General features: G+C 43.4%; 1 protein-coding gene across 2 annotated transcripts in view; it reads left to right on the forward strand.

Moving 5' to 3' along the window:
• lamb2 (laminin, beta 2 (laminin S)) overlaps positions 1-17339 on the forward strand; it is a 44490-nt gene that overhangs the window by 16936 nt on the left and 10215 nt on the right. Inside the window, exons 5-22 of one of the 2 annotated variants that reach the window (XM_031876554.1) lie at positions 3258-3331; positions 3425-3613; positions 3981-4044; positions 7229-7431; positions 7573-7693; positions 7775-7963; positions 8487-8666; positions 9278-9390; positions 10503-10582; positions 11542-11677; positions 11788-11946; positions 12301-12428; positions 12513-12645; positions 12786-12978; positions 13407-13550; positions 14034-14265; positions 14429-14598; positions 15944-15979. In XM_031876554.1, the coding sequence (XP_031732414.1) occupies positions 3258-3331; positions 3425-3613; positions 3981-4044; positions 7229-7431; positions 7573-7693; positions 7775-7963; positions 8487-8666; positions 9278-9390; positions 10503-10582; positions 11542-11677; positions 11788-11946; positions 12301-12428; positions 12513-12645; positions 12786-12978; positions 13407-13550; positions 14034-14265; positions 14429-14598; positions 15944-15979 (2544 nt within the window). The remainder of the gene's footprint in view (positions 1-3257; positions 3332-3424; positions 3614-3980; positions 4045-7228; positions 7432-7572; positions 7694-7774; positions 7964-8486; positions 8667-9277; positions 9391-10502; positions 10583-11541; positions 11678-11787; positions 11947-12300; positions 12429-12512; positions 12646-12785; positions 12979-13406; positions 13551-14033; positions 14266-14428; positions 14599-15943; positions 15980-17339) is intronic. The other variant, XM_031876555.1, reaches the window with a different exon arrangement.

Raw genomic sequence — 17339 nt, forward strand, 5'->3', positions numbered from 1 at the left:
GTGAGGAGACTTCATGCTCACTTTTGTCCTGCATTGAAAAGAAGTAGTTATTGTTGTTACTGACTTCTAACTTGTCCACTTGACACTTTCTTATAAGAGACCCTTTAAAAAGAGTTAATGGTTGATAATCCATTAACTAAGACTGTATAGGTTATTGACAAGCCAGAATAAAAATGCAATTATATAAGTGAAGAGCAAAAAAATGATGAGTTATCATTAATAAAGTCATTAGTTACAAGGTTTAAACTCTTTATATCGGGTGCCTTATTAGAAAGTGGCAGTGTGCAACGGAACAGGGCAATGCACACAAGGATTGTGGGAAATGAAGGTGGTCTTTAGCAAGCATGGGTACGCGTGGGCGTGAGAGGAAAAACACTAGTCGCTACAGTCAGGTTCACAGTTAGGCATTTACAAACTATCTATATGAATTGATTTAATATGATGTTCATAAAGCAAGTCTGCTGAGCATCAAACATTCAACGCTATTGCCGTTACACACAGTACATCCACCCAGTAAGTACAACTATTGCCATACAACCAGATAGTGCAAACACTAAATATATTTTACACATTTGCACCAAACCTTAACTTAAAGCTGCAATAATTGATTTGAACTGCTCCTAAAAGCCTCAACACATAAGAACTGCTTCAGAAACTGCTCATGCTGTATGTTTTAAATCGGCCCTGCACCCTGCCAAAGTCGGTTATGTGATACACTAAATATGGCCTGCACTTAATCGTGCTGGTATATAGTTAAAGTTATAAATATTTGGGAGAAGAATGTGAGCGGGGGGGGGTTAGAGGGGAGACAATTAAGGGTCATGAAAAACAAATTTGATGTTTTTTTGAAGCAGAAATAATTAAATTGAAAAGAGGAGAAGCATTGGAAAGGAATAAGATCCTAAAAGTTTATTGACACACTAGCAGTAAGAAACTGGTAGCTATGGAGAATTTTATGAGCAGTATTGCTTCTGCACGCTCACACACACACACACACACACACCCTCTGACCAGCTACAGACGGGCTTAATAACAGAGTTGGCACTGCTCTGGCATCTGAACAGACAGAGAGAGAAGGGGCATGACAGGGAGAGGAGAAAAGCACAAGCTCTGATGGCAAGATGCAAGCGAGAGTCAGGGGAGTATTTCAGACTGAGTGAGAGACAGTAGCAAGGACAGAGAGAGGGAACCGGTGCGTTTCCACTCACTGTGACACAATGAGCGACTGTGAAGCTCTGCCCAGAGAGACGGCTTATTTCAGCTGTGTGCGAGCCGTGCCGCTGTAATGGAGTGCTGTTGATGACAGCACTGTACAGCAGCGTCAGACCCAGAATAGAGCAGAGAGAAACAGAAGAAGAAGGGGGACAGGAAGTGTACTGGCTATTTTTACCCCTGGTTGCCACTGCTTTTCCATGGCATCTTTGTGGCATGTCCACCGTGGTGGTGGTGGTGGTGGTGGCACAGTGCAGCCATTTGATATGGATAACAGAGGTTTGGTTGTGTGCACTTATTAATTGGAATTACAATTTCATGGGATCGCATGCATAAATGCAGGCATTACATGGCACCGCAAGCGAGTGTCTTTTCCATTGCAAATTGACTTGCACAACAAACTTCTCTCTCAGCAAGGCTCAAGATTCACCCTTTGAATTGTCCTCCGCTCTAGCTGAGTCACAGCCCTCCTCCTCTTTCTTTTCCATCTCTTTACTTCCTGTGCATGGTCAGCTTTTGATTAGAGGTTGACTATGGAGTTGTTTGTGTCGATGTATGTGTGTATTTGTGGTTCTAGTTTGGGAGATTGACCCATTGGTTAGCTAAACCTTAAAGAAAGGATCTTTAATAATCGGTCTGTTTACTCAGGCCCTTGGGCTTAATGCCTGTCCTTTAAAGCAAACCCAAAATTAAAAATATGTATTCGTCATCTTACCTGTAGTGCTATTTTTCAATCTATATTCTAGTGTAAGTTGCAGAGTGTAGGAGATATCGGCCGTAGAAATGTCGGCCTTCTCTCCAACATAATGGAACCAAATGCCACTCGGCTTGAGGTGGCAAAGAAATCTCAACCGAAATGCCTCTTTCTAGAAATCATGACCCGGTTACTCAAGAAAGCCCACAGACCTTGTTGTGAGCAGTTTCATGTAGGAACTCTTTTCTCTCTGCTGCCAAGTGTATGACACGTTTGGCGGCTGTAGTTCGCTAGAAAGAAAATAGTTACAGGGGAACCGAGGGTTCATTACTACGAACAACACATTTTACGTTCTAGTTATTTGAGCCATTGTTTGTATAGAAATAGCTTAAATAGGTAGGTTGACCATATAGATAGCATAGGACACCATCTACTACATTTCTCTTTTGCTTCCTAATGCTCTCCAACTCTCCAACGGGCCTCGGGGAAGTACCACACCACACGCATTCACACTGTCATTACCTGCGAGTTGTGAATGTTAAAAAGGTGATTCCCCAGGAGACATGGATGTGTGTAGGCTTGAAAACAAATTCTCCTTTAGTCTTTTTTTCCTCTTTTTGCATGTGTTTATTAAAGAGCCGTGTCGTGGGTTTGTCTTTAAATCACCAGTTTAAAGCTTGGCTCGGCAGCATCAGAGAAACCAGCAAGAGTACGCTATCACTGAAGAAGCCGTCCCTTCAGGCCTTCCTCCAATACCGCTCCCCCCAGAGTTATCATAATGAACACAAACAACGGTCTCTGCTATTGTTAAGGCTAACAGCTGTCAAGCTAGCAGCCTGTCCAATCATTTTTTTGGGCGGAAATAAATGTTTGGACACACTTATTACAGTCCTGCGCGTTACAGTCAGCCACAGATACCAGATTAGAATTTTATTTCGTCGAGAAGTAAAGATAATTTCTATCCTAGCTTTAAAGGTTTTGTTAAAAAGTTATCCTCCCACTTTATGTATTAGTATTAGGATGGGAAAGTCCTCTTGGCTTTGTGCTGAACATGTAAGTCAACACGCAGGAGAGTGAAAGTGGTCCTCAGGAAGTGCGGGGGCCTTTCCGTCATGCTCTCTACATTTCTCCTGCCAAGACTGAATGCCTTTTCCTGTCAAGATGCCATTCATCAAGTCAAAAGCACGGTCGCTACTTCACTTACTGCCCCTAGCCATTGTTCTCTGTCATTCATCTGTCACAGTGCAAGCGGTTTATACATTATTCATGCAATCTAAGTGAGATCCGTCAGCTGTGAAGGAAAACGTTGGCTTTATGTAAACATCTTTCTCTCTGTCACTTTTTCTCCCAGGAAGGTCGGATGTCTCCGTCCAGCTGGATCTGGAAGCAGAGTTTCATTTCACTCACCTGATTATGACCTTCAAGGTAGGAAAAAAGCTGTTTCCCCAAGTAGCTGAAAACACTGACTCACAGCAAATACATTGCAGCATTTTTGTCAACAACACTCTTCTCCCGCAGACCTTCCGTCCGGCGGCCATGCTGATCGAGCGCTCCGCAGATTTTGGTCGCACCTGGCAGATTTACCGCTACTTCTCCCACGACTGTGCTACTGCCTTTCCCAGAGTCTCCCAGGGTCCTTTGCGCAACATTAATGACGTCATCTGTGAGTCACGCTACTCTGACATCGAGCCGTCAACCGAGGGAGAGGTGAGCGATTGATTAAAGGAATGGGAAGAGTCAAATAAGTTGTTCAAGACAAACATTAGAGCCGTTTCTGTTTTCTATTTTACAGATTTGACACATAAATTCTTTAATTTCAGAATAAGTGGATTTTGTTGTGTTTTCATTTTTTGGAGCTAATCTTTCTGATGGCTGTGCCCTCAAAATAATGACCTTAAGGAATAGTTTTTAGGAATACTGCATTTATTTTCAGTGGATAGGCCCAATGCTCAGGCATGCAGACCACAAAGTACAAAGTCTGATTCAGACTCATGCTGCACATGTCGCTGCTTATTTAAGTCTCGGATAGTTCAAATATGTATTGTGTGTGCATACTATGTGTGTCCTGGTCTAGGTCATCTACAGAGTGTTGGAGCCAGCCATCAGGATTGAGGATCCATACAGCCCGAGCATCCAGAGTGAGTCACGCTCATATCTTCAACAGCATTTTGATCGTGTTTAACATGAAAAATCACTCATGTGTTATAGAGTGTCCAGGTTAGTCGTGTTAATGTTGCTTTGCAATGTGAGGGGTTATAAAAGCTCAACAACCAGAAGTTGACACCGTGTCACCTAGCAGCGCCGGCCCTCAGGTACAAGTCAACCGTTCCAATGAGGACCACCAGAGGCTAGAGGCTTTTACCCTTTCCACAATTACTCTCTTATTGTCTTATTATTTTAATTATAAGCACAGTAGCTCCTATATAATTATACTTTGGATACAAACACTAAAATGGATGCAGAAACGTAACGAACTGACAAAGTACAAACACAGCAGTTTCAACAGCTGGTCACCTATTAATTTGGGTAAATACACGCGCTGACGTACATTTGCCTAAATAGGTTATATGGCTGTAAACAGATCAACAGATTGCATCTTGATCAGATTTCACAACCAGCAGATGGATTTATCAGTAGTTCAGCTTTTGAAAATTGTGCTTAAATCAAAAATCTGCAAAATATTCCCGTGGTCTGGTTTGTTTGCTCTCACAAACGGACCGCACCAGAGTCCACTTTTCAAGCGGTCTCGTTTCCGTTGTTTGGTCCGCACCAGGGTTCAACTGACAGCTTTCACATCAACCATACCAACCTCGCAAATGGACCTGAGCTTGTTTGAACGGAACCAGAGAGTTCAGGTGTGAAAGCACCCTGAGTTTAAGAAATGATTCCACACAAAAGCGCCGCCCTGTTCCTTTGCGAGCTGTCGTCACATTTGTCGCCATAAATCAAACTCCGGCCGACAAAATAGTCTCCAGCGATCCAGCTGTGACACATAACGGACTGTAGCAGCCCCTCTCTCTGTGAAACATGGCCCTGCTGTGTGGGAGATGTGGAGAGATGTGAAAAGCAGCTGTTTCTCTCCCACACAGCATCACTGTCCTGGCCCTCGTGTTTAGACTGGCAGGACATGAGAACTGTTCCCAGAAACCCGAGCTCGCTTTCCAATGCAGCAGCAGAGGTTGTCTTGTTCTCGTCGTTGTTAAATATCTCCCGGCAACCAGCCCACATGGAGACCCCGGACCTCCTCACAGCTGAGCCATCCATATTTACTGTCTGCTGGTTTCAAGACAAAGACTCTATTCCTGTTGGCTTGCTTGTTTTTATTTCTTTCTGCATCACTTCTCTGTACATATTCTGCCTTTTTGATTGGCGGGCCTTAACTCAAATCATAGCCTTGACTTTAACTTCAACCATCTCTAAACTAAAGCATTTCTCTGGTAGAGCCTGTTAAGGAGGCTCAGTTGAGTGCAAAGAGTCCTAAAGAATCATCTTCTGTCTGACCGATTCTCTGTGTTACAGAACTATTCTTTGTAACTTAATCAACTTGGCATTTAAACCAGTGAGTAATCCGGTGATAGTTGTCTGTACATCCATGGGTAGACTGCAAACAGGAACTGCTGTTGGCTAAAGGTGCCCATCTGGATAGAGGAGAAGCAGACGGCGTGTTAGTGCAGTGGAGCTGGAGGGATTAGCTCTTGTCTGTCAGAGAGGGATTCTATTACTGCAGATAAAGTAAAGCCTCCCTTGAAAGATTTCATCCATCTTATTGAAGCGCCGTCGCTTCAACTCCAGCAGGTTTTCAAAATGACAGGAGATTCAGAAAGCTGAATGTTATGTCCTTTTTTCATGAGCTTGTAAAGAGGACTCAACGCAGGCTGCAGCTGCTCTGGTGTCAAGTTATAAATCTTCATAGTCCTTATAATTATATTCATCATGTTGATAATGATAGTGATACGAGTTTAAAATAAAATTCATTTTCTCCCCCATTTGCTAACCTAAAGTGTTGTAAGTAGAGTTTATTTTAATTCTACTATACGAGAAACATTTGTTTTTTTAAATTTATATTCACAATTACCAAAACACAACAGTGCGTATGACAAAGAAGAGAAAAGGTGTGTGTGTTTAGGTACATCAGCACATCTTTTGTTTGTGTATTGATGCAGGTTGACAGCCGGACTGTAACAGCCACGGCTGTTAAAGACAGGCAGACCTCTATGGAAATGAGTTATCTTTCCCTCTAATAGGAACTCTCTGCAAATAGTTTGAGAGGATAAAGAGGCAGGATGTGTCTAGAAACTTTTCAACACCACATTCCGCTGTCATCTTTGCATTTGCCCCCGCCTGGAAATGTACTTGAAATGTACGAATGACATAGTTGTACAATAAGATTTTTGAAAGTGTCTCTCAAATATATCGTGAAGCAACGAGGATGCTGCTGGAGAGTTAATCCTCCTCAAACAAACATGATCATTACATTTTTGAGTACATACCAACATCAAAACAATTAGCGCATAAGGAAGGAAGGGAGTTGCAGCAGTAAACAGTGTTGGAGTGAAGGTAGCAGAGCAAGAGGAGCAATACTGAGGGGTCAGGTTAATGATGATGACCGAGCTGCACACCAGCATCAATATCGTTGGATGTGACGGATCAGCTGATGAACAAGCCAGTGATGGTCCAAATCCTTCTCACATTTACATAAAGACAGAGTTATAAAAAGTAATCCATTCCCTCATCATGTTTCCGGTCTTGTCACATAGAACAATTGTGATGTTGCAGGTTTTGGTTTGTATTTTTCGCTATTCATGCTGGCAGCGTGGCTCTAGGGATGTCACTCCAGACTGTACTTGAACAAATTAAAAGTGGCTATATTTTTATAGAAATAAAGATGATACATATATTTTGATGTGAAAATGACACATTTACCAATTATAGGTCTACCGTATGACATGGTGAAATTGCTCATATAATGGAAATGATTCTACAAGTCATTGGTTTAAAGTAAAAAAACTCCTCCGTACTTCCTCCATTCAAAGTAACAACAAGTTGCCTTGAAACTCTGAGGACTAACTAATGCTCTGACATCCAGATCATTAACTGTTTACCCATAATGCTTTGCCACACGCTCCACCTGCATTACTCCTTCTTGCTGATGCGAAATGGAGTTTGTGAATTGTTTGTATTTGTTTGTTTTGTGAACCAATTTCTTTCACCTACTTGTGTCACACCATCATAACCAGTCTTCATATAACAGAGAATTTAAAAAAAGAAAATGATGAATACATTAACCCCTCACCTATTCTCTTCATGTCCTCTCTCCAACAGACCAGCTAAAGATCACTAACCTGAGAGTGAACTTCACCAAGCTTCACACACTGGGAGACAACTTGCTGGACCCCAGAGCTGAAATCAAAGAAAAGTACTACTACGCCATATACGAGCTCGTCATACGCGGAAACTGCTTCTGCTATGGCCACGCCTCGGAGTGCGCCCCCATCGATGGCATCAAGGACGAGATAGAAGGAATGGTGAGTGATGAGGCTTCAGTTACGGCACAGACGTTTAATTAGCACGCTTCCTCCTGTAATTTGCTCTCATAATTTCAAAAGGATTTGATTCCTCTACCCAGATATGATTGCTTCAACTCCCACCTCCCGTTTCCTTTCAAGGTTCACGGCAGGTGCGTGTGCAACCACAATACCAAAGGTTTGAACTGTGAGCGGTGTGACGACTTCTACAACGACCTGCCCTGGAGACCAGCCGAGGGACGCAGCACCAACGCCTGCAAGAGTGAGTACAGAGGAGGAAGCAAACGGAATAGAACACGTCAGCAATGACTCATTTGTTTGAAATTAATGTCTTTTTTTCTAGAGTGCAACTGTAACAGCCACTCGACCCTGTGCCACTTTGACATGGCGGTGTTTTTGGCCACGGGCAACCTCAGCGGAGGAGTGTGTGACGACTGTCAGCACAACACCATGGGACGCAACTGTGAGACGTGCAAACCCTTCTACTACAAAGACCCCATCAAAGACATCAGGGACCCGCGAGTCTGCATAGGTGAGTGTGTGTATGTGCACTGTGGTTTTCATACAGATTAATCAATCTAACTTTTCAACAGTCGAACTACCCTAACAAACTAATATTAAGTAAACTTTTATTTGTGCTGTAGTACCACCTATAAGGTCACATTGTAAAGAATTGCTCTGAGTTCATATGTGCACATCACCCAAGTGTGGCTGCAATCTCATGTTGAAATTGACCACAGCGTTTGTCCCTGAGGCCACGTCTACCAAATTTTGGCAACAAATTATGAAAAACGGTACGGAATATGGAGAAATGTATTGATAGCGTTTTTTATATTCAATCCCCTAGCATTGGTGAAGGTTTGATGAAACACGTAGAAGAAGATGATAAATATTTTACAAAATCAGAAAAAAATATGAATATGGCCTCTACTGAGAGATCCTCAATGGAGGCTGCTCTTCCTGTAGTTCTCAGCACATAAAATCACACTGCAACACACCCTAACACCAAGCCGTAAAAATACATAACTCACCGGGCCCCCCCTTGTCTCCCGTAGCTTGTGACTGCGACCCAGACGGCTCTCAGAACGGAGGGATGTGCGACAGCAACACGGACCCTTCCCTCGGCATGGTGGGAGGTCAGTGCCGCTGCAAAGCTAATGTCGAGGGGCCGCGCTGTGACAAGTGTAAGACCGGCTTCTTCGGCCTGAGCCCCCACAACCCTCAGGGCTGCCAACGTGAGTACAGTCTCTGTCACAATTCACACTATATACTGTATATTTTGCATTTCAATACATCATCGTCACCCAGCAAATAGATAAGTATACGATGAAATTGGTTATCATCCTCTTCACAATACTGACAGCATACAATGAATGCGGTGTAAATTTCTGCATTATTAAAGCTCTAACCCGATAATCATCTACTGTATGAGTTATAGAGACCTGATACTGTATTATACATCATTTTATAACCTATATAAAAGATTAGAAGAGCCAAAGAGGACAGGGCAAAACACAGGGGAAAGTCCGAAGATGACTCGCCACTGCTCACGAAGTAGAAAGCTGTCCTATCTGGATTCTGTGACTGAATAGAAAGACTTTTTTTTTAGGGATTTTAGTCAATTAATTACACAAACAATGTAAAAGTGGTGTTGTAGAGGAGTGAATATTATGCCGTTGCCTACTAGACAATCAAGTCCACAAAGAAACTGATTGAGGATTTTCTTGACAGCGGTGGTAGTTTGTTTTATAATAATTCAAAAACGCTGCTTTTCAGTGTGCTACAGTAACTAATTCTCTATCTATGATCAACCTCATTCATTTTGCCCTCCACCGTGTGCCACCAGCCTGCCGTTGTGACCACAGGGGAACAGTGTCAGGCAGCTCCCAGTGTGACCCAGTCAGTGGAGACTGCTTCTGCAAGCGTCTCGTCACTGGACGCAGCTGTGACCAGTGTTTGGTAAGACAGTGCGAAGAAAACGTTGTCTTGCTTGACTTTTATTTTCTGGCTTAATAGGATCTGTCATTTTACTCTTCCTCTCCTTAACCACTCACTCTGTGCTCCTGTGAAAAAAACATTTCACTACATGACTTTATCTTTCCCTTTTCCTTGTTTTCCTTTTTCACTTCTAAATTAGTGCTCCTGATTTTCTTCACTCTTTATATTTTCCTTCCACTCCCTCTGCCCAGAATACCAAGATATTGGATGTTGATCAGCTTCCTGTTATGATTCATCCTCTTGTCCCAAACCTTCTCAGCCAGGAATAGTGTAGGCAGGAATGTGAGCTCCTGCCCGGGCCCTGTGCCTAAATTTAGCCCGGGGATTTGATGCTTGTCCAGTTGGTGTGGATTACAGCAGGCCTAAAATGGTCAGGGCCTGGACCTGGTCCGAAAGTTGATCCCGTCTTCTGATGAGCCCTGTGGAGCGTCGTTTTAGTAGCGAGAGTGTATTGTCAACATTGGACAAAACAAATCCTCCGGAAAAATTCTTTCTGTCACTGTGCTGAAAGTGTATTTGAAACAAAAACAGAGAAAGAAAAGAAAAAGTAGAAAATATCAGTATAAATCCCCACATACACATAAAAAAGCTCAGAGCTGCCTCGCCGAAGTCATTATAATGATATTAAGGACGTAATGTCATGCCTCAGAGTTTCTCTTGTTAGCTTTCCAAACAGCTGTCAGAGCTAATAGGCTTGTAGTAAACCAACCAGACCACAGACTAGTGTACAAATACCTTTAGCCAAAACATACTTAAAATCAAATGTGAAATTGCTGACTGCAAAAAATATCCAGTAGTAACATTGTCACGTCAGCTCTTTTTGAAAGCGAACATCTCAGAGTGTAAATTTAAAAGGACTGGGGCAGTGATAGTATGCCCCAAAGCTATGAATATTGTTTTATTGGATTAGACAGTCAGAGACATGACAGTCAAACCGCCGCGGAAGTTCCCCTCTCACTCTGTAACATCGCGGTGGGTGATGCATCATGTCTGTCTGTTGACTGCGTGCTCTGTCCTCCTCTGTTTCCGTCTGTCAATCACTCTGCCCTCTGTCTGTCCTTCTGTGCTTCCAGCCAGAACACTGGGCTCTGAGCCACGACCTAAACGGCTGCCGAGGCTGCGAGTGTGATATCGGTGGAGCCCTGGACAACTAGTGAGTGACGCTGTAGCTTTAGTCCCGAGGACACAGGTCACTAATGAAGTATGAGGCTGTTACGGATGTGATAATAATACTCCATAATAGCAGCATAAGCTTTGTGTGTGCACTCAGATTCATTAGCCTTCACCTTTACCCCGGGAGCAATCATTTTTACACCTGTTGTCATATCAATTCATGAGTGGATTCATTTTCTGTGCCACTAGAAGTTGACATCCTCCATTCAAACATCATACACGAAGCTCCTAGATGACAACGGAAAATCAACATTTGTCCCTTTTTTTAATGTTATTAGCCACCCAGTCAATGAAATATCTCAGCCACTGTGAGATCCATTGATGTGGAATGTTTTACAGACAGTCGTGGTAACCCGGGAGTTAAAGCGTAATGACTTAGTTGATCCCCTGACCTCCCTCTAGCGCCACCATGAAGTTGACATTTCGGGTTTTGAATGGACATTTGATACGTTCTTTAACTTTTTCCCTATTCCCCTTGAGATGGGACGATCACTCAGCAGTCCCATATTTCAGATTTTTTGGGGGGGAATTATGACTTATTTAACTTCCTAACATTAGCTCTAAGCAGCTTATAATACATTATTAAAAATACTAATGCCAAGATTTTTTTTTTATCAAAGAAATTATATCAATAAAAGTACAATAATTAAATTCCTAATTGCCAATAACCAGTATAGATTACAAGAACAAAGGATAACATTTAGAATTTTTGCTCTCTAGCTACCAGCTCATAACTTTAATATGTTCAATACTTTTGTTTATGATAAGACATGCTGTGCTAAAAAGGTGAACATGGTAAAAAAAATGATACCTGCTAAACATCATCATGTTAGCATGCTGATGTTAGCGTTAGCTCAAAGCACCCAGCATTGGCAGCCAAGCCATAAAATATCAACTGTAGCTGTGAAAAAAACAAAGCTATTTATGTCTCCTCTACAGCTGCTCCATGGAGAGCGGTCAGTGTCGCTGCCGCAGTCACATGACAGGACGCCAGTGTACACAGGTGGAGTCCAGATATTTCTTCATGGCTCTGGATCACTTCATGTATGAGGCTGAGTTGGCCAAAATGGGGCAGGTGAGCCAACCGTTATTCTACATCAGCACACATTTATTGTTATGTCATTCTGTGGCTTTAGTATGGAAATATATTTCGGAAAATATCTGAATACATCTGTATATTCTCAGGGCTGTACATTGGAGACCAGGGAGCACCAGCCGGGTCGCCCCGCCACATGGACAGGCATTGGATTCGCTCGGGTACCTGAGGGCGGTACCCTGGAGTTCCTCATCAGTAACATCCCCTACTCCATGGAATATGACCTGCTTATCCGCTATGAGACACAGGTCTGTGTATTTATCGCCTCTGCCAAGCTGTGACAAGCTGTAATTGTGTTAATTAGGGATTTAGAGTTGCTGGTTTGGCAGATTCAGAGAGAACCAATCTTTATGCTAAGCTAACCGTCTCCTGGCTCCAGCTTCATAAATGACAGTTATAGAAAGTGGTATTGCTCTTCATTTCGACAAGAAAGCGAATAAGCAGCAATGTGCAGCCTTCCGTCTGCTGACGAATCCCCACTAACCACTAACATAAAGGAACATGTTGGTGGTTTTGTACTTTGTGACCGTCCTCCCCTTCTAAAGCTCACCATGACTATGCTTTTGACTGCATATTAACCATAAAACACTGATTCTACCCAGATGCCGCGAGACTGGGAGGAGGTGCGAATAACAGTGATCCGTCCGGGGCCGATTCCGACCAGCAGCCCCTGTGGAAACACCATCCCAGATGATGACAGACTCACCATCTCCCTGCCGGCTGGAGCCAGGTCTGTGGCTCAAACACACAAATACACTCACACGTAGACAATAGCTGAATGTTAACTGTGTGCTGCTGACTGTGTTTGCTCCAGGTTTGTGGTCCCTCCTCATGCTGTGTGTCTGGAGAGAGGTGTGACTTACACCTTCCGCTTTGAGTTCAAACGCTATCACGATGCCAACAGTGTCCTCAACGGAGCGGCCAACGCTGTCCTCCTCATGGACTCTGTGAGAAGAGTTTCTTTTTCCAGTCGTTGTAATAAATAATAATAATAATAATCTGACTCATGCAGAAGTTGACTTCATTCATTCTGTGCACGAACATCTCCCTCCCTCTCCTATTCATAAATCCCCATTCTCTGCACCAGATGGCCTTGATGCCACGCCACTCCTCCATGGAGATGTTCAACGCAGGCGATCCAGCTTCCAACAACAGGAAGCAGGCCTATGAGCGGTACCGCTGCCACGAGGGGGCGAAGAGTGTAACAGGCCCACTGATGAGTGACACCTGTGCCAAGCTAATCACCAGCATGTCGGCCATCATAAATGACGGGGCTCTGTGTGAGTATAGAAATGTCTTCTTGTGCCTTGTTTGAATGGCGTTCATGATGTCTAATGCAGTAGGCTGCAGGGTTACAGGACCTTTACCCTGAGCTCTGACTTCCCTTTAGAGGAAAATAAAACAGCCTCATAATTGGGATCAGTGAAGTTAACGTTATCAATTAAACATTTTTCAAGGAGTGGAATTTCTTTATTGGTAAAAATGTATTCTGACGTTTCTCAACCGATTGTTTACTTGACCATTTCCTTACCCAAATAGAGTTGAAAATTCAGCTCAACTTGAAGCTGTAAATCTATGCAACATAGGTGGGTGACCTGCAAAACTAATACTTAACCACATTAGCCTGATCCCAGAATGCAATGTGCAGGATGTTCCCATATGTAAGGGTTCGGTGACCTCATGCCTGTTCTTCTCTGTCCTCCAACAGCTTGTAATTGCGATCCTCAGGGGTCCATCAGCTCCATGTGCGACGTCCGCGGGGGCCAATGTCACTGCAGGCCCAGTGTGATAGGTCGACGCTGTGACCAGTGTGCTCCGGGAACTTATGGCTTTGGACCCTCAGGCTGCATAGGTGAGAGACTCTCCAGACCCGTTCATGGAGCATATGGTGTATATTTTACACCCCTAATCTGGTTGCATTTTTCCAATTAATACTTAGCTTGGAAGTGCTTTGTAGGGCCTTAAGGTGCGGACACTGCCACAGCTAATAAAACAGTTTCACTGGAAAACCTCAATTGAAGCTCCTGGATCTCACACAATATTGGTACTCAATGTTATTTCGCGTTTTGTTCTTTTATTCTATTTAGTTACAGTGACAAAGGTCTGCAGAGTAAGATGCGTTTATCCACACTTTATGTGCAGTGCCTTCGATTAGTTACACGCTATGCTGCTAGCGCCCTCTACTGCCTCTCAGTGCACAATTGCAAATCCAAAGCCCCTTTACTTAAGTGACGTATTCCCAAACTCTCTTTGATTCCTTCTCCTCTCCACTTCACTTATTCCTATCATCCTCCCTCCTCAACGTTTCTCCTTGTCCCTCTCTCCCTCGGTCCAGCCTGCAGTTGCAGCTTGGAAGGCTCTGTGACTCGACTTTGCGACAAGTACACCGGTCAGTGCCAGTGCCGTCCCGGAGCGTTTGGTCAGCGCTGTGACGGGTGCCAGGCGGGTCACTGGGGCTTCCCCAGCTGCCGACCCTGCCAGTGTAACGGACACGCCGATAAGTGCAACCAGAGGACCGGAGCCTGCGTCAGCTGCAGGGACAACACTGGAGGAGACAAGTGTGACAGGTGATGTTTCAATGTGAAGGTGACCACGCTGCATGAGATCAGGTTCAAATCCAGCATAGCATATCATAGGGATAAAAAGGGGGATTAAAAGATTGAAAAGAGAATAAAGTTGTATTGTTAGTTAAAGTTCACAGGATTTTTTTCTACTTTGTTATCTCTGTAGGTGCGCCAATGGTTACTATGGTACCCCAGTTTTGGGCAAAGCATCCAGTGCTCAGTGTCGCCCATGCCCCTGTCCAGACGGCCCCAATAGCGGACGCCACTTTGCTGCGTCTTGTTACCAGGACAACCGTAACAGACAAATTATCTGCAACTGTAACCAGGGCTACACAGGTACAACTGAAACGATGCTTGTAGCCTTGCTGTATTCCTTCTTTTGTGCTCTCTGTCACATCTGTCCTTGCTTTCTGCTCTGTGTCTCCTCCTCATCCTCAGCAGGTGATGCTAATGACATTATTGCCGTGTCCAGATGTGTGTGTTGTGTGTGTGTGTGTGTGTGTGTGTGTGTGTGTGTGTGTGTGTGTGTGTGTGGGTGAGTGACGGTGTGAATACCTATTGAAACTGTTGCACACCTGAACATTATAGCACTGCACCATTATACTGCTCTTCATTTGAGTTTTCGAACATCACTGCGAAACCTGATCTGAGTCAAATATACGAAGTGCAATTGTGTGTTGTGATGTATTTTATCGAGCCAAATGGCACCTCAGTGGATCACTTTAAGCTGAAAGATACATTTTATATTCAGAAAGAGAGCCTGAATAGTAATATTTCATCTCACATAGTTTCAGTGCATCCTTATTTTTGTTTGTAGCTAACTGGAGTTTTGTCGAAGGAGGAACTGATGTTACAGTATAGATAACCTGAGTGATGAACCTTAAACCAGGACTACTAGTAGCTCTGGACTTGGGCTCAGTGGTGCTTTGACCTAAATGTGTTGCAAGCACCCAACTCAACGGTCCCGTTCAATTTTTCTGTTTTGACTGTTTCGGCACCAAAAAATGGTTACAATTAATTTTAAATCCCTCCCCCAAGCCCAGTGGGCCCTTTTACGTCATCGTCGTAAGCCTGTGCATTAAAACGGCGGTGCAACTTGACATCGCAAACAACAGAGAAATTCCCATCAGCCTTAGCTTTACTTGTGTTTGTTGCTATTTAGCAAATAAAAAGCAAAGATAGCGAACACGGTAAACATTATATCTCCTTAACATTAGCATGTTGACATCAGCATTTAGCTCAAAGCACTGCTGTTTCTAGATACAGCTGCACAGAGTTGCTAGCATGACTGTAGACTCTTGTTAAGATACTTTTTTCCATGGAACAAAAGGTTGTTCAAAAGGAAATGTTTGACCTGATGGTGATGCTGGAGGAAAGGTCAGGGGGTCATCAAAAACACAAGGAATGACCCACTGGGGACCACGAATATTCATCCCTATTATCAAGTGAATCCAGCAGAGTCCATCGTTATTACCACAGCTTCATGTTTTTGATCAACTCGAGGTTCTTCAAGTCGACATTTTGTGTCAACCACTGAGGTTCCCCTCCTCCAGAGCAGCTCTGTTCGTAATAAAACTCAAAGTCAAGGATATAGCTCAAATGAGGTAAGAACAATGTTTGTCAGTGTGCTATGGTGAATGGTAACCTGTAATTTCCTCCTTCCCCTGTTTTACTGGCACAGGGATTGTTAAACGCTCCGGGGCGACCATTTTTAAGCGTGAGTAATGATGGTTGACCCCCGTCCCTTCCAGTCCTCTATATTCCACCAACCCTCCACTTCACCAGTCCTACCCATGCATGGCTTCAGTACCCCTCCCATCAACGGTGCTGTGCCACAGTGCACTCCCGCCCATGTGTGAAAACCTGGCTCAAAGAATAATGTCAAACCCTTTCCATGGCTTTTCTGTGGCTGCTGATGTGTTGTATGGCACTATAGGGACAAATACGTGTCCCTAAAATTAGATTGAAATTATATTATAAGTGGTAAAAAGATTTTAAAAACTAGATTTGAACCAGGTCTGTGTAAATGTTTCCAATACAAGGACCTGGCCCAGAACCATTATTTTTACAGTTATTGTGTCAAAAAGTGTGGTTTCCCAATCATAAAAAGTATCCTTTAAAGTAAAAAGGGAGAGACCTTGAGACAGGTGTCGCTTGATTCTGAATCTGGGTCAGCTTCTATCTCTTGTGTTTAAACTGTTCATGTTTATCTGTGTATTGAGGTTGGGAGGGGGTTGTACGGTCATTTCCTGGAAAATAAGAGTTGTACTGATACAATAGTATCGAGACAAAGAGCGCAGCCCATCACACTGTTAAAAGCACAGGAATACAGTTGTTACCACATTATGCAACCAAGGACTGAAACGCTAACAAAATGCCTTTAGCTAACTAAAAACATCTGATTTCAGCATGTCAAAGGATTATTATGTTAGTCTACCAGGGGTGCTGCTGATAACTAAAATGATGATGTGACAAGTTTGCAAACATTTAGCAAGCTAATTTTAGCTATGCGTAAGCAGGCTACTGCAGTTAGCGAAGGCCCTTGCAAACATAATACTGCATAGCTTTCTGATTTATCCACATTCCACGATTACACAAGTTGCATACTGTTAAATGCTTTAGCTTAACCTACAGAAATATAGTTCCCCAGTTTTCCCATTCTTCCTGCTGGTGCCTCAATTTTGCAGTTCTGTTGGTAGTGCATCCCACCACACAGCAGCTTTTATGCATGTTTCTGTTGTTTTCTAGCAGACAAAGTGACAAGAAGGCACCTTCACGCAATACAAAGTCAATGGAGAGAGTTTCCCCTCTGCTGTGGGCAGGACTTAAATACACTCCATCTCTATACCCATACAGCCAGGATAAATAGGCTGATGTTTTTTTTCTCTTTACCCGCTCGGCTTTTCTGATAAAGCACAACAGAGAAGGGTACTGACCATCGAATGCTCACTGTATCATTATGACCTGTCTGTTAGAGGAAGCAGGACAGGGTAGTGTTTCTTAAAAGTACAGGATGAGAGAGAGGAAGTGGACCTGAAAAGTTAAAGGACACTGTAGCTGCTTAACTCAATGCTCTA

Source organism: Anarrhichthys ocellatus, unplaced genomic scaffold, assembly GCF_004355925.1.
Source record: "Anarrhichthys ocellatus isolate YVR2014 unplaced genomic scaffold, GSC_Weel_1.0 scaffold111, whole genome shotgun sequence".
Classification (NCBI taxonomy): Eukaryota; Metazoa; Chordata; class Actinopteri; order Perciformes; family Anarhichadidae; genus Anarrhichthys; species Anarrhichthys ocellatus.